Raw genomic sequence first — 26,833 nt, forward strand, 5'->3', positions numbered from 1 at the left:
TAACCAGATAAGGTATTAAAATAATTCAATTACATTTCCTGTTTCATGTTTTTTTCATCATTTAAAGAAATGCAAACTTGCAAAAAGCAGCAAAATTACTGAACATAGCCCAAGGTGTGGAGGAGCATTTTTTTCTCCTCTTGTTTATTTTGCCTTATGTACAAGTCATTATCCTGGAAAGAATGTTTCTTAACATTTTTCCCAGTAAAATCCATTTTAACTGCGGTTTTGTATGTTTTATTGTCAGTCAGTAAAAGTGGCATAATACTCTGACAACATTGTTCCCAGCAGCGACCTGGGATTTAGAGATGCATCCAAGGGTCATCTTCATGCTGTTCCCATGCCATTATAGAGCTGTTTCCATTGTTTTCATCAATTTTTAGACCCCTCCAAACCTCCGGGGATGGGAGGGCAAGAAGAATGCTCGAGTTTCCGATTGAGTTCCATTATACTCGTTACCCGAGCATTACAGTTTGCTCAACTCAAGTAACGAGTACCCAAGCATTTAGTGCTCGCTCATCACTACTCTAGCAATCCTATGAGCCGCTATCACTGAAATTTTGCTTGGTCTTCCAGACCTTATCTTGACCTCCAGTGTTCCTGTTAACTGACATTTTAAACTGTGAAAAGAGCAACTTGAAAACGCTTTGCTATCACCTTATAGCCTTTTCCTGCTTTGTGGGCCCCACAATTTTCATTTTCAGAGTGCTAGGCAGCTGCTTAGAAGAACCCATGGCTGCTTTTTTTGGCACAAGGATAGAGGAGACTGAGTTTTTATAAAGCTGGGAAATTTGTATTACCTGGCCTTTCCTAACAATGATGGTGAACAAGCCATAACACTAACAGCATAATTAAGGCCTGAAACCTTGGTCACAGTTATCTGAGCACACAAATCTCCAAGGGTACCCAAACTTTTGCATCAGCTTTAGGTTTTTTAGAGATTATTTCCTCTTCAACTTGCTAACTGTTCATAATAACAGTAATTTTGACCAGGGGTGCCCAAACTTTTACATGCCACTGTGTATGCCTATCTTTTCCATATTGCTTGTAATAGAGGGTAGTCTGCAGTAATTGTACATGTTTGTCAGTTAATTCTTCTTGTGATTTGCACCTGGCAGATGCACATAACTGGACCCCAGACCAGTAGGATGAGACGGTTAATGTTAGTTCCTGTGTTTAGCAGCTGTGTGCCTACACTGTCAGATACTGAAGTCACATTATGCCACATTGTCTTGTGCTTTACAGCAACTTCACTGTGCCGCAATTGGGAGTGAGAATGCAAAACGTTATTTTAAAGCTGTACAAGGATCAAAGGAGCATAAAGGAGAATTATTTGGTGTTCACAACCTATTGAAGCTTAGAACTCAAGGGACCTGTCTGACGAGGGATATTTTAGAGGTAATTTTATTCTCATTTTTTTAATGTTCTAATTATGTTGTTTACTTGATATTTTTAGTAACTAGTATCAATAGTATATGTTGCTATGATCATCTTGGTTATTTTGAAGCGTTTTCACTTAAGGCCTCCATACATATAAGACTAATGTCAGCTGAACCCGTCAATATTGGAGAGATCAGACCACCGTCTAATGTGTATGGAGCCTGCTAACTCACCACCTACATATGATGCCGGCATAGAGAAAGATCCAAGATACACACCTTCTTATGAATTTTAGTGCATCTTTCATGCTGGTTGTGACACTAGTCACTTCTCAAGGCCAAGCCGTGAGTCAGAATAGTCAAGGAGTCCAAGGTAAGAAGCCAGGAGGGTGTGTCATAAACAAAGAGAAGAGACAAAAGCGTGATCAGGTAACGTTCCGAGGTCAGAATACTAGGAGAATAACGGATCAGAGCAGAAGGGGTTAAACAGAGGGATGGTCAGAATGAAGTCCAAGGTCAGGCAACAAAAGATCAAGCATACAGAGCTCAAGGCACAGGAAGCACAAACCCCACTAGCTGAATGTACATCTGGCAGAGGTCTGGAAGAAACAGCTCAGTTAAGTAGCATGGCAATCACCTGGGATAATGAACACTTGGAGAGAGCCATCGCCTACCAGTCTCAGACTGGATAGTTGAGTTGTCAGTCAGCACACCCCTGTACCAGATAGGATGGCCACTTCCCAGATTGATTAATCTTCAACAGTGTCTAGTTTGGCGGACAACCTAAACGAGATCCAAGGGAGCCACATTCCTTTAAATTTAGTTTGTGAGTGGTTTACGAAGGCCACCAATTCAGCCATGCAATATAGTTGGTCTATTTTCTTCACCATTTGATGATGCGTCGGGATGTTCGTGGTTTTCCAGCATGTGGGAATTAACAATTTAGCTGCAGCTAGAATATTTTGAGCTAAAATGGAGAGCCACACATATTTGGGCCACGCAGGGAAGTTCAGAAGCGCCAATTCTGGTGTTAATTGTACCTTTTTCCCTGTGACGTCTTTTATCAATTGTTCTGTCATTATCCAGAAACCACGAATTCCCGGGCATGACCACCAAAGGTGTAAGAAGTCGCCTTCCCCTGATTCGCATCTCCAGCAATTAGCGTGTGGGCTCACTCGCCAGGCTAATGGGTAGATGGGTAGATCGGATGGGTTTTTTTCTGTTTTCGCAGCTTAAGGATGGCTTGTTTCACCTGCATGGAGAGCTCCTTTGGCCACATGTTTACTTCACAGCAAAACCTTCCAATTCTACTAATTCTACATTAGTAGAATTTTCCACAGTGTCCTGTCAGACAGTTCAAAACATTGTAGCCATATACTGAAAGTCAGATAATCCTGCCGCATATACAACAACCAACTATGCCCAGTAACATGCTATGAATAGGTAAGTGAATAGAGGTGATACATGACCTGCACGAGCTGAGAAGAGCCCAAGGGGATGGGATTATCTGACTTTCAGTATATGGCTACAATGTTTTGAACTGTCTGACAGGACACTGTGGAAAATTCTACTAATGTGCATTGGCATCCACTATAAGAATATGTAACACTGTCCTGACCTCACTGGTAACCACCAATGTGGCATATTATCTAGTCAGCTGTCTATAACTGATATATACAATAGCCTTATATGTACTCCATAAAAAGTTTGAGATTTACCTAGAGTAGTGATGCTGTACCTGCACTTGCTGTGTTCTTGCATGTGCATCTCCATTTTTTATGCATTTTTTCTATGTACTGATTTTTATATGTATGGATAAAATGTGTTATCCTTAATAAAGTATTTTTGTATTATACTTGTGACTAGTGCTTCCGTTTAAATATATTTTGGATTTCTGTAGCTTGTTTTGGAAGCGTCACACAGATAGGCCGGTGTTTGAATTTTTGGAGTTTAATACTCATCGCTGACTGCTTAGGCTACCCTGCTGCTCACCACCTGCCATCCGGTCCTCTTCTTTCCAACATCATGTGCCACATCTCAGGCCTTTTCACTATAGACCAGGATTTCAGGCCTCCTCCAGGCCTCAGAGGTTACTGCACGGCATAAGGTCATGACCATCATAAGGCCGTGACCTCGGGACCCGGGCATGGCCGAAAGCCTTGTAGATGTACTCAACTTGGTCCTCTTATTTCTGTTGTCTGACACCGCCACGTCTGTAGCCTCCTCACTATAGGCCAGGGCTTCCAGCCTTGTGTAGGAGCTTACTGCGCGTCATACGTTTGCGATGACGACGTGACCTTATGATGCAGTGAGCTCAGGCCTAGACATGATGAGAAGTTCTGGTCTGTAGTGAAAAGGCCAATAACATGTGGGTGGAAAGGAGAGGATGGAATGGCGGCCAGAGAGGACAGGGAGGACACAAGTATTAGGTTGGGGTTTTTTTTAGCATCCGATGACTAGGGGTCAAATGTCATTCTGATGTTTGTAAGTCAGGGACTGCCTTTATACCCTATAAGGGTATGTTTCCACGTTAAGGATTGCATCAGGATTTGATCAGGATTTGACGCAGGGAAGATCTGCACCTGAGGTCACTGGCAGGTCACCTGCGTTTTTGATGTTTTTTTTTTTTTTATGCGTTTTTCATGCGTTTTTTGATGCATTTTTCATGTGTTTTTTTCACGCGGGTCTGTGTGTGTTTTTGTAAGCTCAATAAAGATATACAAAAAAAAATGGTGATGTAATTTCTTGTCCAACCTCTTCATAGATGATGGATAGATAGATAGATAGATAGATAGATAGATATAGAAAAAGAAAACAAAAAGCAGCACCAAAAGAAGACAAAGGGTGCAAAAAATCCTTCCAGGTATATACCAAACCTCATGCTGTTGTCCAGAAAGATGAAGGCAGCACTCCAGTAGAAAAAATAAGAGTATTTTATTGGCCCATGTGCGACGTTTCAGTCCAAAGTGTGGACCTTTCTCAAGCTGCTTGAGAAAGGTCCACACTTTGGACTGAAACGTCGCACATGGGCCAATAAAATACTCTTATTTTTTCTACTGGAGTGCTGCCTTCATCTTTCTGGACAATAGATAGATAGATAGATAGATAGATATGGGATAAATAGATAGATAGATAGATAGATAACAGAGCTATCGTGTCTATCGTATCTATTATCTATCTATAAATATTTGCACAATAGAAAAAGGTAAGCACTCACCGATCTGAAAAATCTTTAGCTTTATTGAATCTTCATTAAAAAGAATTCATGGCCGGGAGAGTGAGGAAAGGAGCTGGTGCGAGCAGGTAAGAACGACGGCCGTTTCGCGCTATACCAGCGCTTCTATGGGTCTCCGTAGAAGCGCTGGTATAGCGCGAAACGGCCGTCGTTCTTACCTGCTCGCACAAGCTTCTTTCCTCACTCTCCCAGCCATTAATTCTTTTTAATGAAGATTCAATAAAGCTAAGGATTTTTCAGATCGGTGAGTGCTTTCCTTTTTCTATTGTGCAAGTGGATGGATTTGTTTTTTTTCTGGAAACAGCACCCAAGATCTTGGAATATAGCTTGTTGTTGTATCGACTTTGAAGCTATACCTGTTGTTACCAGTGGTCTTCAGTTTGATGTTGGTAGCGGTGCCGCCCCCCTGTTTTTTCCCTTTTTTTTTTTGTTGTCTATCTATAAATATATTTATCGATTGATATATCTATAGATAGATATATCGATAGATAATAGATAGATAGATAAATACCGTATATACTCGAGTATAAGCCGACCCGAGTATAAGCCGAGACCCCTAATTTTGCCACAAAAAACTGGGAAAACTTAATGACTCCAGTATAAGCCTAAAATGGAAAAATGCAGCAGCTACCGGTAAATGCCAAAAATACAAATAGATACCAATAAAAGTAAAATTAATTGAGACATCAGTAGGCTAAGTGTTGTTTTTGAATATCCATATTGAATCAGGAGCCCCATATAATGCTCCATAAAGTTTGATGGGCCCCATAAGATGCTCCATATTAAAATATGCCTCATATAATGCTACACAAATGCGGATTATGGCCCCATAAGATGCTCCATACAGACATTTGCCCCATACATTGCTGCACAAACGTTGCTTATGGCCCCATAAGATGCTCCATAAAGATATTTGCCCCATATAAAGCTGCACAAACATTGATTATGGCCCCATAAGATGCTCCATGTAGACATTTGCTTGATATGCTGGTGCTGCGATAAAAAAAATTTTTTTAAAATATACTCACCTCATCGCTCAGGCCCCTGGCACTTGCTATATTCACCTGCTTCCCGTTCCACGGCCGCCGCTGCGTCTTCCCCGTCCTCTGCACTGACTGCTCAGCAGAGGGCTGTTGCTCCACCTCCCCTGCCGACCCCTGGGTATGACTCGACTATAAGCCGAGAGGTGTAATTTCAGCCTAAAAAAATGGGCTGAAATTCTTGGCATATACTCGAGTATATACGGTAGATAGATAGATAATACCAAGCCCGATGTTTTTTTTTTATATCAGATAGATTTTTATTATCCGCAAAGAATAAACAATCAGAATATTTCTCTTGACAATGTTTCATTAAACATTTACAGATAACTTTTTCCCCCCGACCCAGAGCCCCCCCACCCCGCCCAACCCCAGAGATCTCAGCCAGAGTCACCCCACTTCCCATCATCATACAAACATTTGAATAAACATCCGTTATATTTCCATTGAATACTAGGTTCCCTATATTCTCATTTATCATCCTAATTCAAGTCCATCCACGGTTGCCACAGCTTGTGGAAGATGTCCAGCTTATTCCTTTTGGTGTAGATACTTTTCTCCAAAGTAAGTATATGCTCCGCTTGCTTAAGAAAGTCTCTTCTTGTTGGAGGTTTCTCTCTAATCCAAAATTTGGCGATCAATTTCCTAGCAATGAATAACAATCGTGCAATAGCTATTTTAAACATGTTGTCCGTAACAATTTCCTCCACATATACCAATATGCAAGTCAGTGGAACCCTAGGGATAGAACATCCATACACCAGTTCAATACGATTTAAAACAACTATCCAGAAGGAGGACAGTCTAGGGCAGTGCCACATCATATGCAATATCCCCGCCTGGGATTGTGAGCACCGAGGGCATTCCGAGTTCTGCCTAAGCCCAGCCTTGAACAACCTGTCAGGGGTTCTATAGGCCCTATGGATTACGAATAACTGTGATAGCCTGCCTGGTTCACTCATTGATATCTTGGCCACATATTCTAGGACCGACTCCCATCTATCATTGTCAATTATTCCCAATTCAGCTTCCCATTTCCCTTTGGCTCGGATGGGATATTTTTCCAGGAAAGAAAAAAGTAGAAACCCATATATTTCTGAAATCGCCCCCTTCGTGCAGCTATTCTTAAGGATATAGTCGAGCATGAGATCAATCTGTACCACTATGGCTCCCCTTTTATTCTGTGCCTGATAAGCATGAGAGATACGATTATACTGGAACAATTCAGACCGTGGCAACTGAAATTCTTCCTGCAACTCCTCAAATGTTTTAAGTCTGCCCTGACTTATCAGCTGCCCCAGCCGTTTAATACCTGCTGCAGACCAAAAGTGAAAACCCTCCCTCTGCCTAAATTCCGGTAGATAAATGTTGTCCCAAATAGGGGAGAATCTGGTGAACCCACTCACTTCCCTAATGAGTTTGACTTTTTCCCATACTCTGTGAATTAATTTGATAGTGCACCCCTGTGAACCCATTTTTTTGAATTGTCCTCCCTCCAAACTGTCACTCAAAACGTCTGCCTGTAGTAAGAACCTCAAGCTATTAGGTATTTGCACACTCCCTGCCTCCTCCCCCCATCCTTTGAGATGTTGACACTGTGCTGCTAAAGGTACCTTCACACACAACGATATTGTTAACGATATCGTTGCTATTTGTGACGTAGCAACGATATCGTTAATGAAATCGTTATGTGTGACAGCGACCAACGATCAGGCCCCTGCTGGGAGATCGTTGGTCGCTGAAGAAAGTCCAGAACTTTATTTCGTCGCTGGATCTCCCGCGGACATCGCTGGATCGGCGTGTGTGACACCGATCCAGCGATGTCTTCACTGGTAACCAGGGTAAACATCGGGTAACTAAGCGCAGGGCCGCGCTTAGTAACCCGATGTTTACCCTGGTTACCATGCTAAAAGTAAAAAAAAACAAACAGTACATACTTACCTACAGCCGTCCGTCCTCCAGCGCTGCGCTCTGCACTCCTCCTGTACTGTCTGTGAGCCGGAAAGCAGAGCGGTGACGTCACCGCTCTGCTTTCCGGCTCCCAGACAGTACAGGAGGAGAGCAGAGAAGCAGAGCGCAGCGCTGGAGGACGGACAGCTGTAGGTAAGTATGTACTGTTTGTTTTTTTTTACTTTTAGCATGGTAACCAGGGTAAACATCGGGTTACTAAGCGCGGCCCTGCGCTTAGTTACCCGATGTTTACCCTGGTTACCGGCATCGTTGGTCGCTGGAGAGCGGTCTGTGTGACAGCTCTCCAGCGACCAAACAGCGACGCTGCAGCGATCCGGATCGTTGTCGGTATCGCTGCAGCGTCGCTTAATGTGAAGGGGCCTTAAGAAGTATAGCCATGGATTAGGAAGTGCAAGACCCCCCTCTGTTTTGGCCCTCTGAAGTATCTCCTGTTTAAACCTACGACTCTTTAGGTACCGTCACACTTAGCGACGCTGCAGCGATACCGACAACGATCCGGATCGCTGCAGCGTCGCTGTTTGGTCGCTGGAGAGCTGTCACACAGACCGCTCTCCAGCGACCAACGATGCCGGTAACCAGGGTAAACATCGGGTAACTAAGCGCAGGGCCGCGCTTAGTAACCCGATGTTTACCCTGGTTACCATCCTAAAAGTAAAAAAAAAAACACTACATACTTACCTACAGCCGTCTGTCCTCCAGCGCTGTGCTCTGCACTCCTCCTGTACTGTCTGTGTGAGCACAGCGGCCGGAAAGCAGAGCGGTGACGTCACCGCTCTGCTTTCCGGCTGACCGACGCTCACAGCCAGAGCAGGAGGAGTGCAGAGCACAGCGCTGGAGGACAGACGGCTGTAGGTAAGTATGTAGTGTTTGTTTTTTTTTACTTTTAGGATGGTAACCAGGGTAAACATCGGGTTACTAAGCGCGGCCCTGCGCTTAGTTACCCGATGTTTACCCTGGTTACCAGTGAAGACATCGCTGAATCGGTGTCACACACGCCGATTCAGCGATGTCTGCGGGGAGTCCAGCGACAAAATAAAGTTCTGGACTTTCTTCCCCGACCAGCGACAGCACAGCAGGGGCCTGATCGCTGCTGCCTGTCACACTGGACGATATCGCTAGCGAGGACGCTGCAATGTCACGGTTCGCTAGCGATATCGTCTAGTGTGACGGTACCTTTTCCTCCCCATATTAATTCCCCAAACAAAGACCTAATCTTACGGAATCTGCTTTGTGTAATCCAAATGGGAGAGTTATGTAGCACGTACAACAACTGTGGCATTACAATCATCTTTAAGAGGTTCACCCTACCAACCACAGATAAATGTAATTTGTTCCATGCCGCAATCTTGGTACGAATTTTCTGCATTAATGGACTTAAATTCAGTTCCTCAAAGGTAGTTAGAGGAAGAGCAATCTGAATACCCAAATATTTGAATTTTTGAACAATCTTTAATTTTGTGGTTATCACCCTCTCTCCACTGCCAATACTGTCCCCCTCAATCAACAACATACAAGACTTATCCCAGTTTATTGTGAGACCCGAAAACCGACCAAACTCCTCAATCAAAGCAACCGCATTGCACAGGGACCTTTCAGAATCCTCCAGGAACAACAAAATATCGTCAGCATATAATGCAATTTTGTCTTCCCTCCTACCATAGATGAAACCTCTGACCTCCTGAGCACCTCTTATTTTAGCAGCTAACTGCTCCACGGCCAGAGCGAAGAGCAACGGGGACAGCGGACACCCCTGTCTGGTACCCCTAAACAGCGGGAAACTCTCTGACATTATTATTAACTCTAATTTTTGCCGTTGAGAACGAGTACAGCAACTTAACCCAGGAGATGAATTTTGGACCAAACCTCAGGCGATCCAGTACCGACCACAAGTAACTCCACTCCACACAATCAAAGGCCTTGTGGGCATCTAAAGACACCACAACTCTTTTTCCGGCATTGTCTGCAGGAATTTGCATATTTAAAAATAGCCTTCTCAAGTTAATTGCCGTGGATTTATTGGGCATAAAGCCAGACTGGTCTGGGTGAATCAATTTATCGATCACTTGGGACAGCCTGTTCGCCAGGGCCTTCGCCAAAATCTTTATGTCAGCCGTTAGAAGTGAAATTGGTCTATACGACTCCGGCTGTTGAGGATCTTTATCAGCTTTAGGAATAACCACCACAATGGCCTCTCTCATTGATGGAGGCAGCACTCCCCTCTCCAACGACTCAGAGAACACTCGCTCCAATTTGGGCATTAACTCTGCATTAAGAATTTTATAAACCTCTACTGGGATACCGTCCGTCCCCGGAGCCTTGCCCCCCGCCATATCCGCCAAAGCCGCCTTCAATTCTTCCTCCCCAAGCGGTCTATCCATCCACTCCCTTTCCTCTCTACCTAGTCTGGGTAAGTCAACCTCTTTCAGATATCTATTCATTTCCTCAGGACTTTTATCCAGCCTAGAGAAATATAATTTACTATAAAATCTCCGAAAAACGTCTAAAATTTCCCCCCCCTGAGTAACCGTTTTACCTTCCTCTGTTCTTATGGAGTATACATGTGAAGAATCCCGCTGCGCAGAAACCACCACCGAGAGCAAATGTCCTACCTTCTCTCCCTCAGAATAAAATGTTTCCTTTTGAAAGGCTCTCAACCTATCTGCCCTACGCATATGGAGTTCATCGACCGCTACCTGAGCCGCCCTCATACGAAGTTGCGCTTCTCTTGAATTCTGAGAGGCCAGTGTCTCTTCCGCCACCCTCAGTTCCTCCATCACTGCATTGTCTTGAATTTTAGACTTAGTTTTATGTCTTGAGATGTCCCGGAATAAAATTCCTCTCAGGTATGCCTTCATGGTGTCCCACACTACAAGATTCCCCGCACTCCCTTCATTAATCCTGAAAAACTCCCCGAGTTCAGTTCCCACCTGTTCCATATCCAAATACTGTAGCCAGGAGGGGTGAAATTTCCATCCCAACCCCGTCAGACCACTCTTCCCAGGTCTCAACCCCAACTCCCACATTTCCCTCCTCCCCGCCCCCATCCCCAATTCCCAACTGAAATAACTCTCCATCTCTCCCCTCTCTTAAGCCCACCCAACTCCTCTCTACTCTTAGAATATCAAAATAAACTCTCCCTCTCAATTTGAGATCTGGGAACGCTGTTTCACAGCCTAACGATAAAAACTCTGCGTTCCTTCAGCTCCCCCGCCCACCATAGCCAAAATGCAAATTCTGTTGCGCCGCCGAACACAACCTGATGAGATCAATATACCATAAAGTCACAGTATAAGTACCAGTTAACTATCAAACCAAACATAACAGTGAAGGGTTAACAATTGCCTCAGTAGCACTTAAATCAGTTTCAGCGGGTCTGCCCCGCTCTGACATGCTTAGAATTGAGATCCAGCCATTGTGACGCCTCCTCTGGATTTTGGAAAAAATGCACCCGATCCAGAGCCACCACCCTTAATTTTGCTGGGTAAATCATTGAATAACGGACATCTAAGTCTCGCAACCTCCTCTTGACCTCTCCAAACTTCATCCGAAGCTTTTGGACCGCCGCAGAGTAATCCGGATAAAGGGAGACCCCGATTACCATCAATGGTCAGCTCATCACAATTCCTGGCTTTCCTCAACAAAATGTCTCGGTCCTGATAGTTCAGAATTTTAGCCAAGATAACTCTTGGGGCCGAGCCGGGGGGGGAGGGGTCTGGTGGGCACACGGTGCGCTCTTTCAACGGCAAACATCTTAGTAAGGCCATCTCCACCCACAGCATTTTTTAACCATGCCTCAATATAAGCCGTGGGGTTGCTCCCTTCCGCCTTTTCTGGGACCCCCACAATCCTTAGGTTGTTCCTGCGGGATCGGTTTTCAAGGTCATCAGTCTTAAACTCCAGATCAGCAATACGTTGAATATACTTTTTTTCCCTGTTTAACAATTCACCAATCCGATCTTCTGCACTCCCAACCCTTTCTTCCACCACTTCCACTCTCTTTTCAACTTTACGCATAGCAGAGTTTAAAGCGACCATCTCTCCCTTTAATTCATCCGCTCGTAGGTTTAGAGCCCCCAGGGCAGACTTACAGTACATCACCACTGAAAATATGTCCTTCAGAGTCGGCTCCTCCATTTCTGGCATGTCAGACTGTGCAGGCAGAACAGCTCCTGCGGCCCTGGTAGGAGATCCCTGGTCTGACCCACTGCACTGTAGCTGAGCCCCTCCTTCCTACTGTTCTCCGGGGGCACCAGCTGCTCCAGACTTCACACTTCCAGCCTCTGACTGCAGATTTACAGCCTCCTCTGACCTGGCAAATCGCTCCAACTTAGCAATCACATCCATCTTCCTCTGATAAGCAGCGCTTGCCCTCGCCGCCTCCTCTGCAGTCTCGGCGCCATCTTGGGCCTGTGAGCTTCCCGCAGCTGTCAGCTCCTTCTGTCTCCTGCGTGTCATCCTCAGATAAGATTCCGTTCCTTCGGGTCACACCTCGCTCCCCGAGACTATGTGCACTCCTGAGAATATGATTTGCGTTCGGCGGCGCCTCTAAGGGGTTAATAAGGAGATAATGAAGCGGGAGAGCTCTGTTGCACGTCTGTTCACATCGCCTGCTAGGCCACGCCCTACCAAGCCCGATGTTTAGTATATCTGTGTATCTATAGATATATCTATCTATAAATATATCTATAGATAGATTATCCATCTACTATATAATTGTCTAAGGGTCACTTCCGTCTTTCTGTCTGTCTATCTGTCACGGAAATCCAAGTTGCTGATTGGTTGCGGCAAAACAGCCACAACCAATCAGCGATGGGCACAGTCCGGCGGCACAATGGCCGCTCCTTCGTCCCCGCAGTCAGTGCCCGCTCCATAATCCCCTCCAGTCAGCGCTCACACAGGGTTAATGGCAGCGTTAACGGACCACATTATGCCGCGGTGTAGCGCAATCCGTTAACGCTGCTATTAACCCCGTGTGATCAACTTTTTACTATTGATGCTGCCTATGCAGCTTCAATAGTAAAAAGATCTAATGTTAAAAATAATAAAAAAAATAAAAAATAGTTATATACTCACCCTCCGTCGGCCCCTCGGATCCAGAACAGGCCTTTCCCGCTCCTCGCGACGCCCCGGTGACTGCTCCATTCATTGCGGTCTTGCGAGATGATGATGTAGCGGTCTCGCGAGACCGCTAAGTCATCATTTCGCGAGACCGCAATGCACTCTTGGGACCAGAGCGCGCGAGGAGCATCGGTAAACGCTTCGCCTGGATCCGGGGGCCAACGGAAGGTGAGTATATCACTATTTTTTATTTTAATTCTTTTTTTAACAGGGATATGATGCCCACATTGGTATATACTACGTGGGCTGTGCAATATACTACGTGGGCTGTGCAATATACTACGTGGGCTGTGCGATATACTATGTGAGCTGTGCAATATACTACGTGGCTGTGCAATATACTATGGGGCTGTGCTATATACTCCGTGGGCTGTGCAATATACTACGTGGCTGTGCAATATACTGCGTGGCTGTGCAATATACTACGTGGCTGTGCAATATACTACGTGGCTGTGCTATATACTACGTGGCTCTCTATATACTACGTGGGCTGTGCTATATACTACATGGCTGTGCAATATACTGCGTGGCTGTGTTATACACTACATGGGCTGTTATATACTACATGGGCTGTTATATACTACATGGGCTGTGCTATATACTGCGTGGGCTGTGCAATATGCTACGGGGGCTGTGCAATATGCTACGTGGGCTGTGCAATATACTGCGTGGCTGTGCAATATACTGCGTGGCTGTGCAATATACTACGTGGCTGTGCTATATACTACGTGGCTCTGCTATATACTATGTGGGCTGTGCTATATACTACATGGCTGTGCAATATACTGCGTGGCTGTGTTATACACTACATGGGCTGTTATATACTACGTGGGCTGTGCTATATACTGCGTGGGCTGTGCAATATGCTACGTGGGCTGTGCAATATGCTACGTGGGCTGTGCAATATACTGCGTGGCTGTGCAATATACTACGTGGCTGTGTAATATACTACGTGGCTGTGCAATATACTACGTGGCTGTGCTATATACTATGTTGGCTGTGCTATATACTACGTGGCTGTGTTATACACTACATGGTTTGTTGTATGCTACGTGGGCTGTGCTATATACTACGTGGGCTGTGTTATACACTACGTGGGCTGTGTTATACACTACGTGGGCTGTTATACACTACGTGGGCTGTGTTATACACTACGTGGGCTGTGTTATACACTACGTGGGCTGTGTTATATACTGCGTGCGTGGGCTGTTATATACTACGTGAACTGTGTTATATGCTATGTGAGCTGTTATACACTCCGTGGGCTGTGCTATATACTCCGTGGGCTGTGTTATATACTACGTGGCTGTGCTATATACTCCGTGAGCTGTGTTATATACTATGTGGCTGTGCTATATACTCCATGGGCTGTGCTGTATACTACGTGGCTGTGCTATATACTACGTGGCTGTGCAATATACTACGTGGCTGTGCTATATACTACGTGGCTGTGCTATTTACTACTTGGGCTGTTATATACTACGTGGCTGTGTTATATACTACGTGGCCGGCCCCGAACAATCAGCAACAGGCGCAGTCCGGCCGTGAATTGGCATGGGATTTGAACCACGCTTCGCTAATTGGTCGCGGTTGGCCGAATCCTGTGTATTCAATGTATTATTCTAAAATCTTCATAAATAAACTACATTCATATTCTAGAATACCCGATGCGATAGAATCGGGCTACCATCTAGTATATATATAATCGTCTAAGGGACTGTTTGTCTGTAACGGAAATCCTGCATCGCTGATTGGTCGCGGGCGGCTGGCTTGACCAATCAGCGATAGGTGCAGTCCGGACGCGAATTGGCGCGGGATTAAAACCACGGTTCGCTGATTGATTACGCCCAGCCGGCAGCGACCAATCAACGATATTGCAGCAGGATTTAAACACCGCTTTGTAAATAAACTACATACATATTCTAGAATACCCGATGCGTTAGAATCGGGCCACAATCTAGTAGATATGTAATAGCAAGGCCAATGTTTATTAATAAACGTTTAATTTAAAAAAAACGGGAAGAAAAATGTTGTGGGCTCCCGTGCAATTTTCTGCATCAGAGGGGGAAAGCCGACGGCCGGGGGCCAATATTTGTAGTCTGGGAAGGTGGTAATACACATGGCCCCTCTCTAGGCTATGAATATCAGCCCGCAGCTGTCTGCGTAGCCTTTACTGGCTATTAAATTTTAAAAAAATTACGTGGGGTCCCCCTATATGTTATAGCCAGAAAGGCTACTTAGACAGCCGCGCACTGATATTCATAGTCCAGAGAGGGGCCATGGTTATTGCCCCTTCCCGGAGCAAATACCAGCCGCCTCAGAAATGGCACATCTGAAAGATGCGCCAATTCCAGCACTTAGCCCCTCTCTTCCCACTCCCCTGTAGCGGTGGGATATGGGGTAATAAGGGGTTAATGTCACCTTGCTATTGTTAGGTGACATTAAGTCCGGTTAATAATGGAGAAGCGTCAATAAGATGCCTATCCATTACTAATCCTATAGTACTGAAAGAGTTAAAAATAAAAAGACACAGCCAGAAAAAAGTATTTTAATATTTTTAATTTCACCATACTTACCATACTCGATCACCTGCAAAAAATTAAAAATAATAAACCAACCGTATACTACCTTTCCGCCGTAGTCCAATTAATAACTAGTGTCCCACGACGATATCCCCTATAGAACAGTGACATCGGGAGATGTCACTGCTCTATAGGCCCTCCAGTGACACACTGACAGGAGACAATGACTCCTGCAGTGCATCACTGAAGAGGTTAACCTGAGTTCAGGGTCTCACTTTATGGCAAAGCTTGCATGGGAATTTTCCCAAACAGCAATGCCACATGTGAGAGTAGGGACTATTTCTCACAGAGGTGGAGGAATACATTGCTGAAGGATACCTTCCTTCATTGTATTCCTGGAGCCCCTGGAGAGTGGTCACATCAGCTGATGTGGCTGCTCTCCACGGGGATCGTCGTGGGACACTCATTTTAATTGGATTTCTGCAGATCAGGAAGTATATTGTTTGTTTATTATTTTAATATTTTTTACAGGTGACAATGGCTTCGGGGATTAAGGTGACAAGGTGATGGTGAGTATGTACTGTATGTTATATGTACTGTATGTCTATATGTATGTATTGTATGTAATGTATGTATGTACTGTAGTCTATATGTATGTTGTATGTTGTGTATGTGTGTTGTATGGTGTATGTTGTATGGTGCATGTATGTCGCATGGTGCATGTTGTATGTTGCATGTCATATGTTGCATGGTGCATGTTGTATGTTGCATGTCGCATTGTGCATGTTGTATGTCGCATGTTGTATGTCACATGGTGTATGTTGCATGTCGTATGTTGCATGGTACATGTTGTATGTCACATGTTGCATGTCGCATGGTACATGTTGTATGTCACATGGTGCATGTTGTATGTCGCATGTTGTATGTTGCATGTTGTATGTTGCATGTCGTATGTTGCATGGTGCATGTTGTATTTCGCATGGTGCATGTCTCATTGTGCGTGTTGTATGTCGCATGGTGTATGTTGCATGTCGTATGGTACATGTTGTATGTCGCATGTTGCATGTCTCATGGTACATGTTGTATGTTGCATGTTGTATGTCGCATGTCACATGGTGCATGTTGTATGTCGCATGGTGTATGTTGCATGTCGCATGGTGCATGTTGTATGTCGCATGGTGTATGTTGTATGGTGTATGTTGCATGGTGTATGGTGTATGTTGCATGGTGCATGGTTTATGTTTTGTGTTGTATGTGCACACAGTCTAGACGAGTCCAGCTCTGCTAAATCTGGATGCCTGACATCCAGATGTAGCAGAGCCTGTAGATGATCGCCAGAGATAACTCTCCAGCGATCACCTACACTGCAGCTCACCTACACTGCAGCGTTCTCACAATCAGCTGATCAGCTGTTTGTGAGAACCAGACTAGTGACCGGAGATAACCCCCGGTCACGTGCACGGCAGTTCTCGCGATAACATAAGTTTTCGCGAGAACTGCAGTGGACGAGGGACTTCCGGCGGCGGGACAGGTGAGACGGCAGACATGCGTAATATGCTGCGTTTACCCAGTTACTACGCATGTGACTAATCAATAGATGCGGTTTTCCCGCATCTAATGATTGTCTATGGTAAATTTACGGTGCGTCGCCGAATTGTAAACAGACATGCTGCGTTCTGAAAAACGCGCCGCATGTCTGTTTCCGCGGGTCTGCCGCCTGCGTGTTTTACCGCATAGTGAAGACGAGAGTTCATGAAATCCCCTCCACTATGCCGTAACATCTGGACGCTGCGTCTTTGACGCTGCGGCTCTACGCAGCGTCAAACACGCAGCGTTTCCTGAATGTGGAAACATACCCTAAAGGTTATGTATTACTGAATATTTAATAGCTTTAGCCTAATTACATTATTCTTCTTTTACATTCAGCGTGAAGGTCAAGTAGAAGCTGGAATCAGAAGTACTACTATGTATGTAAGTCAGCAATCAAGTTCAGATGACACTAACACGGTAAGCTTATATAGAAATGTCTTCCTCTCTCAGCTATGTTATTTCATATCAGTAATGCTGAATACAATTCTCAGCTGTAATGACTGAAATAGAAGCTTTATTTCAATTGGAAATTGGTTGTTTTTTAAAGTTAAGCAATAACTCCCATTGGATACAACCACCAGATGCTTGTTTCATCCACGCTCTATGTTGAAGTCTGTTACAGAGAGAGTTAAGCAAGAGTAAACTGCCAATGCAAACCTCCAATAGCTGCAGAAAACAGAGGACACTCATGAAACTCCACCGTATATTACATGGTACTTCTTTCTCATACTTAAAACACATAGCTTAGACTAATGGAGGTCATGCTTTGAAGTGATCCATAGAAAAATAATCTTTATTAAATGACAAGTTAACCCCTTAACGACCAGAGGTATTTTTGGTTTTGCATTTTCATTTTTTGCTCTCCTCCTTCCCAGAGCCATAGCTTTTTTTATTTTTTGTTCAAAATGGCCATGTGAGCGCTTGTTTTTTTGCAGGATAAGTTGTACTTTTGAACAACACCATTGCTTTTAACATATTGTGTAAGGGAAAACAAAAAAATCCAAGTGCGTTCAAAATGCAAAAAAAGTGCAATTTCACAAGGGTTTTTTTGTTTTGCTTTTTTACTATGTTCACTAAATGCTAAAGCTGACCTGCTATTATGATTCACCAGGTTATTACGAGTTCATGGACACCAAACATGTCTAGGTTCTTTTTTTATCTAAGTAGTGAAAAAAAAATCCAAAATTTGTTTAAAAAAAAAAAACCTGCGCCATTTTCCGATACCCATAGTGTCTCCATTTTTTATGATATCGCATTGGGTGAGGGTTTATTTTTTGCGCCCCAAACTCACGTTTTTTTATACCATTTTGGTACATCCTTTTGATTGCCCGTTATTGCATTTTAATGCAATGTTGCGGCAACCAAAAAAACCTAATTCTGGTATTTTGACTTTTTTTCTTGCTACGCCATTTAGCAATCAAGTTAGTTCTTTTTTTATTTCGATAGATCGGGCGATTCTGAATGTGGTGATACCAAATATGTGCATGTTTGATTTTTTTTTCATTGTTTTATTTTGAATGGGGGGTGATTTGAACTTATTTTATTTTTTTTTGTAATTTCAAAAAGATTTTTTTTGTACTTTTGGCATGATTCAATAGTCTCCATGGGAGACTAGAAGCTATCATAACCCGATTGGCTCTGCTACATACTGGTGATGATCAGATCACCTCTATATAGCAGAATTGCTCACTTGCAATGAGCGCTGACCACCGGGCGCCGCTCATAGCAATCTGGCAGTGACAATTATAGAGGTCTGCTGGTGACATCTGGTTGTCATGCCAACCCATCGGCAGCCCACAGTCATGTGACATGGGCGCTGATGGGTGGGTTTTCCGGCGCGCTTGCTTGAAGCCCATGTTAAATGCCACTGTCAGAGTTTGACAGTGGCATTTAACTAGTTAACAACCGCTGGTGGATTGCAAGTTCACCCGTGGCTGTTAGAGGCACAAGTGTGGCAAAATAAATAAAATACAACAAAATATATGTGTGTGTGTGTGTATATATATATATATATATATATATATATATATATATATATATACTAGCTGAAGAGCCCGGCATTGCCTGGGCATAGTAAATACCTGTGGTTAGTTATAGCACCTCACTTCTCTCATTTTCCCATCACGTCTCTCATTTTCCCCCTCACATCTCTCATTTTCCCCCTCACTCCTCTTATTTTCCCCCTCACTCCTCTCATTCCCCCCTCACTTCCCCCCTAACACTTGTCATTTCGACCTCACGTCTGTCATTTTCCGATCACTCCACTGTTTTCCCTCACTCCTCTCATTTTGCACTCACACCTTTTCATTTTCACCTCACACCTCTCATTTTCCCCTCGGGTCATTCCACATCAAGTGGACCAGTTTTAAAAATCGTCCCCACTCGACCTCCGATTTTGCTGAAAATTTATAAGTATGTACATGTATGTTTGAAAAGAGGTTCTGTAAATTTTTAGGGCCAGATCTCAAATACATTGGGCACTGTTGACCTTTCACTGGAGGTTCCACCAAGCCTGTGGCTTCAGCTAAGTGGATTTTGCAAACTTTGGCACATAGCCATTAGAGTTCTATACTGGCTATGATGCTGAAATTTGGCATACTAGCTCAACTTTTGGTGCTAAATACGATAAAATTATTACCGGCTATGACAAAACAATATTTTGGCCGCAATTTTGTGTCAAAGTAGCTTGAAAAACGCGTTGCATAAAATTTATGCCGAACTTTGCCCATATATAACTCAAGACCAAAAACCAATGGTAACTGGTGCTTTGCCCTGTACACCAAACATCTACATGACTTTGCATTGCTGCAATATCACGGTCAAAGCATATGTATTTGTGGAAATATTCACACCCACATATTATGAAAAACTTAAAAAACCTGAATTTTACCTATTTTTAGGTCAAATTTCTCAAAAAGGGTGCCCCTAAAATATATTAATTCTGATATCATTAGAAAGAGCACATTTTTCTCTACAAGGATCATTGTTTGTTTTTTTGGAGTCTCTCAGTTTAAGAAATGAAAAATGCCACTGAACATGGTGTTATTTATTAATACGCTATGAATGGTAACTGCACTATTCAAACCCTTGCATTGGTCCATGGTGGTTATACCACAACCAATTCCCTAAGAATTGGTATTATAATCCTATTAAGAATTGTAATAATGCTGTCTTTCGAGAATTGGCAGCCCCATCGCCTAGGAGCCATGGCCGATAGCCGTGCAAGGCGAGCCTTGGGCGGTCTCTTTATCGCAGGTTCCGAAGCCTGAGGGTGGGTGTCTTTGCCTAGGATCCCAAGCCTAATATTGGGTATCTTTTGTTGGTTCCCAAGCCATAATGTTCACTCTAAGTGGTCTGGAATTGTTGCTGAATTTGCAACATAATCGGTTCAGAGAAGCTGTATTGTCGGCCCATTGCTGTTGCAGCTGGTGCTGGAATTATTGCAATGATTGACTGCTCGGGAATCCAGTATGTATCATTTCTGATCTGACAGATCTATCTACATGGGCAATGAAAGATGATGGGTCGTTTGACACCCTTGAAATGCGAATCTTTTTGTCATCAATTGGCACAAACTGGTGATTTTCTCTTGTTCCAGCAATTGTATGTCCATCTTTGAACCTTTCCTCTTGAACTACCCGTATTTCGTCAATTTTTTCTTTTGGAACAAAAAAAAACTTGATTCCTTGCATTTGCTCGTTGCAAAAGTTGAATAAATCTACCGGGGTCAGTATTTGGTTTTCAGTTGGGTGTTGAAGACGAGCTGCCAACCTCTTTGCTGTCCCTCCAATCCCATCACAGGGCGACTTTCCATGACCGGTACCAAAAAAATTCCATTAAGAGCTGATATTGAAATCAGCATTGTGGTGGCACAAGTTGAGAAAATTTTTGTACTGGGCTGCAGATCCATTGCTGAATTTCTAGTCAATGTGTTTGTCAACAGTGACCCTGAAGATATTATTGAGTTCAAACAATGGATTCACACTGATTGAAACACGCTTGATACCAAACAACTGACTATAGAAGATTTCATTGAAGAATTGGTTTTGAAAATTTCTATACTTTGTAGCCATCACTACATCGCCAAGCATCAAAGTTGCTATCTGAAATCGTTGAAGGAAAATCTGAGACCTGGAGAGCTTGTGATCCTTATGGACTTTGCTGAAAATTACTCATTTATTGTTCAAGATGCCATTCAAGTTTTCCACTGGGAAAATAGTCAAGCTACAGTACACCCATTTGTAATTTACTTCAAGGAGTTAAATGGTGAAGCTGCGCAAAACATCAGCTTGTGCATAATCAGTGATTGCTCACGACATGACACAGTTGCAGTCCACACTTTCTTAACAGTAATTGTGGAGTATCTCAAGACTCTCATCTATGGGATTCGTCATATCCACTACTTCAGCGATGGATCTGCAGCCCAGTACAAAAATTTCAAAAATTCTCTCAACTTGTGCCACCACAATGCTGATTTCAATATCAGCGCTGAATGGAATTTTTTTGGTACCAGTCATGGAAAGTCGCCATGGGATTGAAGGGACAGCAAAGAGATTGGCAGCTCGTGCCAGTCTTCAACGCCCAACTGAAAACCAAATACTGAACTCGGTGGATTTATTCAACTTTGCAATGAGCAAATGCAAGGAATCAAGTTTTTTTTTTGTTCCAAAAGAAAAAATTGACGAAATACGGGTAGTTCAAGAGGAAAGGTTCAAAGATGGACATACAATTGCTGGAACAAGAGAAAATCACCAGTTTGTGCCAATTGATGACAAAAAGATTCGCATTTCAAGGGTGTCAAACGACCCATCATCTTTCATTGCCCATGTAGATAGATCTGTCAGATCAGAAATGCCTTTTGGGCCAATTGCAAACCTCCAGCCAGGGCAATACATTGCCTGCATTTACGATAGGAAATGGTGGATTGGAAATATTTCTGAAATTTCAGTCGACGAGCATGATGCATTAATAAATTTTATGCATCCTCATGGACCAGCTAGCTTCTTTCACTGGCCTGTGAGAAATGATACATGCTGGATTCCCGAGCAGTCAATCATTGCAATAATTCCAGCACCAGCTGCAACAGCAATGGGCTGACAATACAGCTTCTCTGAACCGATTATGTTGCAAATTCAGCAACAATTCCAGACCACTTAGAGTGAACATTATGGCTTGGGAACCAACAAAAGATACCCAATATTAGGCTTGGGATCCTAGGCAAAGACACCCACCCTCAGGCTTCGGAACCTGCGATAAAGAGACCGCCCAAGGCTCGCCTTGCACGGCTATCGGCCATGGCTCCTAGGCGATGGGGCTGCCAATTCTCGAAAGACAGCATTATTACAATTCTTAATAGGATTATAATACCAATTCTTAGGGAATTGGTTGTGGTATAACCACCATGGACCAATGCAAGGGTTTGAATAGTGCAGTTACCATTCATAGCGTATTAATAAATAACACCATGTTCAGTGGCATTTTTCATTTCTTAAACTGAGAGACTCCAAAAAAACAAACAATGATCCTTGTAGAGAAAAATGTGCTCTTTCTAATGATATCAGAATTAATATATTTTAGGGGTACCCTTTTTGAGAAATTTGACCTAAAAATAGATAAAATTCGGGTTTTTTAAGTTTTTCATCATATGTGGGTGTGAATATTTCCACAAATACATATGTTTTGACCGTGATATTGCAGCAATGCAAAGTCATGTATATGTTTGGTGTACAGGGCAAAGCACCAGTTACTATTGTTTTTTGGTCTTGAGTTATATATGGGCAAAGTTCGGCATAAATTTTATGCGACGCGTTTTTCAAGCTACTTTGACACAAAATTGCGGCCGAAATATTGTTTTGTCATAGCCGGTAATAATTTTATCGTATTTAGCACCAAAAGTTGAGCTAGTATGCCAAATTTCAGCATCATAGCCAATATAGAACTCTAATGGCTATGTGCCAAAGTTTGCAAAATTCACTTAGCTGAAGCCGCAGGCTTGGTGGAACCTCCAGTGAAAGGTCAACAGTGCCCAATGTATTTGAGATCTGGCCCTAAAAATTTACAGAACCTCTTTTTAAACATACATGTACATCCTTATAAATTTTCAGCAAAATCGGAGAAGGTCGAGTGGGGACCACTGGTCCACTTGACATGGAATTACCCCCTCAGTATATACATGTTTATCATCTCTCTTATATATAGTATACACCTGTATGTCATCTCCTGTATATAGTTTATACCTGTATGTCAGCTCCTCCTGTATATAGTATATACCTGCTGTATGTCATCTCCTTTTGTATATTGTACAGTATGTCATCTCCTGCTGTATATATATACCTCTATGTCATCTCCTATATATAGTATATACCTGTATGTCATCTCCCCTGTATATAGTATATACCTGCTGTATGTCATCTTCTCCTGTATATACCTATGTGTCATCTCCTCTTTTATATATTACAAGAGGCCCCCCCAAGATATTATGCAGGCCACAGAATGTTTAGTTCAAAACATATAAAGTTTATTTGTAATCAATGAATAAAAATATTTCATTTCTTTAACATCCATAGTTACATACGTATGCAAGTACCTCCAATCCAAACAAACTGGTCATATGTGCTTAGTAGACAATCCTAATGTACTGACGGACAATTTTATGTTACATAACTTGTTCCACGTCAGATTACTTTATAGAAAATCATAAACAGGATCTAGATAAGTCTTCAGGGTAAATAAATCCACTTTAATTTTTAAATTTCTAAAGTGCCAATGTGCATAAGTTTGTAAAAACTAGATGCAATAATGCCTATATACTTGTTGACAATTTTACTAATTTGTAAATGGTCCGTCTCTTGAACCAAAGTATAGGACTCCTACGCAATTAGTATATGCATTATTAGCAAATAAGATAATAGATATAGCATAAGTATAACAATTTTACCAATTTGTAAACAGTGTGTCTCTTGAATCTAAGTATAAGACCCCTACGCAATTAGCATGTGCACCATTGGCAAGCAAAATAGTAAATACAATGTGTGACTATTTAAACATATTTACCTCTGCAAGCACATATGAGACCAGAGAAACCCCTACGCGCGTTTCGATATGTTCTTCTTCCGGGGGTGTATGTCCTCTTTTATATAGTATATACCTGTATGTCATCTCCTCCCGTATATAGTATATACCTGTGTGTCATCTCCTCCTGTATATAGTATATACCTGTACGTCATCTCCTGTATATACCTGTGTGTCATCTCCCCTGTATATAGTATGTACCTGTATGTCATCTCCTCCTGTATATAGTATATACCAGTGTCATCTCCTCCTGTATATAGTATATACATGTCATCTCCTCCTGTATATAGTATATACCTGTATGTCATCTCCTCCTGTATATAGTATATACCTGTAACTCATCTCCTCCTATATATAGTATATACCTGTGTGTCATCTGCTCCTGTATATAGTATATACCTGTGTGTCATCTCCCCTGTATTTAGTATATACCTGTATGTCATCTCCTCCTGTATATAGTATATTTCTGTGTGTCATCTCCTGTATATACCTGTGTGTCATCTCCCCTGTATATAGTATGTACCTGTATGTCATCTCCTCCTGTATATAGTATATACCTGTGTCATCTCCTCCTGTATATAGTATATACCTGTGTGTCATCTCCACCTGTATATAGCATATACCTGTGTGTCATCTCCCCTGTATATAGTATATATCTGTGTGTCACCTCCCCTGTATATAGTATATATCTGTATGTCATCTCCTCCTGTATTAGACCTCGTTCACACATTATTTGGTCAGTATTTTTACCTCAGTATTTGTTAGCTAAATTGGCAGCCTGGTTAATTCCCAGCCAACAGGAAGCCCTCCCCCCTGGCAGTATATATTAGCTCACACACATAATAGACAGGTCATGTGACTGACAGCTGCCGTATTTCCTATATGGTACATTTGTTGCTCTTGTATTTTGTCTGCTTATTAATCAGATTTTTATTTTTGAAGGATACCAGACTTGTGTGTGTGTTTTAGGGTGAGTTTCATGTGTCAAGTTGTGTGTGTTGAGTTGCGTGTGGCGACATGCATGTAGCGACTTTTGTGAGATGAGTTTTGTGAGGCGACATGCGTGTAGCAACTTTGTGTGTCGAGTTGCATGTGACAGGTTAGTGTAGCAAGTTGTGCGCATGGCAAGTTTTGCGCATGGCGAGTTTTGCGCGTGGCGAGTTTTATGTGGTGCGTTTTGAGTATGTGCAAGTTTTGTGTGAGGCAACTTTTGCATGTGTTGCAACTTTTGTGCATATGGCAATTTTTCCGTGTGTGCAAGTTTTGCGTGTGGCGAGTTTTCCATGAGGTGAGTTTTGCACGTGTGGCGAGTTTTGCATGAGCCTAGTTTTGCATGTGGTGAATTTTGCGCGTGGCGAGTTTTGTGTGGCGACTTTTGTGTTTCGACTTTTATGTAGCGAGGTTGATGTATGTGTGGTGAAATGTGTGCTGAGGGTGGTATATGTGTTCAAGCACGTGGTAATGTGTGGCGCATTTTGTGTGTGTGTGTTCATATCCCCATGTGTGAGTATCCCATGTCGAGTACCCACATGTCGAGGCCCCAACTGTACGGTATATACTCTTTGGCGCCATCGCTCTCATTCTTTAAGTCCCCCTTGTTCACATCTGGCAACTGTCAATTTGCCTCCAACACTTTTCCTTTCACTTTTTCCACATTATGTAGATAGGGGCAAAATTGTTTGGTGAATTGGAACGCGCGGGGTTAAAATTTCGCCTCACAACATAGCCTATGACGCTCTCGGGGTCCAGACATATGACTGTGCAAAATTTTGTGGCTGTAGCTGCGACGGTGCAGATGCCAATCCCGGACATACACATACATACACTCACACACACACATTCAGCTTTATACATAAGATATATATATATATCTACTATATAAAGCTGAATGTGTGTATGTGTGTGTGTGTGTATGTGTTTGTGTGTGTATGTCCGGGATTGGCATCTGCACCGTCGCAGCTACAGCCACAAAATTTTGCACAGTCACACGTCTGGACCCCGAGAGCATCATAGGCTATGTTGTGAGGCAAAATTTTAATCCCGCGCATTCCAATTCACCAAACAATTTTGCCCCTATCTACATAATGGGGAAAAAAGTGAAAGGAAAAGTGTTGGAAGCGTCGCAGCTACAGCAACAAAATTTTGCACAGTCACACGTCTGGACCCTGAGAGCGTCATAGGCTACGTTGTGAGGTGAAATTTTAACCCCGCGCTTTCCAATTCACCAAACAATTTTGCCCCTATCTACATAATGGGAAAAAATGAAAGGAAAAGTGTAGGAGGCAAATTGACAGCTGCCAGATGTGAACAAGGGGGACTTAAAGAATGAGAGCGATGGCGCCAAAGAGTATATACCGTACAGTTGCTAAGGTGGGGCCCCGACATGGGATACTCACCACACACGGGGATATGAACACACAGAAAATGCGCCACACACTACCATGTGCTTGAACACATATTACCCTCAGCACACATTTCACCACAAATACACCAACCTCGCCACATAAAAGTCGAAACACAAAAGTCGCCACTCAAAACTCGCCACGCGCATACTATATACAGGAGGAGATGACACACAGATATATACTATATACAGGGGAGATGACACACAGGTATATACTATATACAGGAGGAGATGACATACAGGTATATACTATATATAGAAGGAGATGACATACAGGTATATACTATATATAGAAGGAGATGACATACAGGTATATACTATATACAGGGGAGATGACACACAGCAGGTATATTATATATACAGGGGAGATGACATACAGGTATATACTATATACAGGAGATGACATACAGGTGTATACTATATATAAGGGAGATGACCAACATGTATATACTGAGGTGAAAATGAAAAGGTGTGAGTGCAAAATGAGAGGAGTGAGGGAAAAT

At 42.9% G+C, this 26,833-nt stretch overlaps 1 protein-coding gene across 1 annotated transcript in view; it reads left to right on the plus strand.

The window, feature by feature from the left end:
* ERCC6L2 (ERCC excision repair 6 like 2) overlaps positions 1-26,833 on the plus strand; it is a 271,617-nt gene that overhangs the window by 161,267 nt on the left and 83,517 nt on the right. Inside the window, exons 14-15 of the mRNA XM_069762035.1 lie at positions 1,246-1,398; positions 17,192-17,272. Coding sequence (XP_069618136.1) covers positions 1,246-1,398; positions 17,192-17,272 — 234 coding nt within the window. The remainder of the gene's footprint in view (positions 1-1,245; positions 1,399-17,191; positions 17,273-26,833) is intronic.

Source organism: Ranitomeya imitator, chromosome 1 (assembly GCF_032444005.1).
Source record: "Ranitomeya imitator isolate aRanImi1 chromosome 1, aRanImi1.pri, whole genome shotgun sequence".
NCBI classification, from domain to species: domain Eukaryota; kingdom Metazoa; phylum Chordata; class Amphibia; order Anura; family Dendrobatidae; genus Ranitomeya; species Ranitomeya imitator.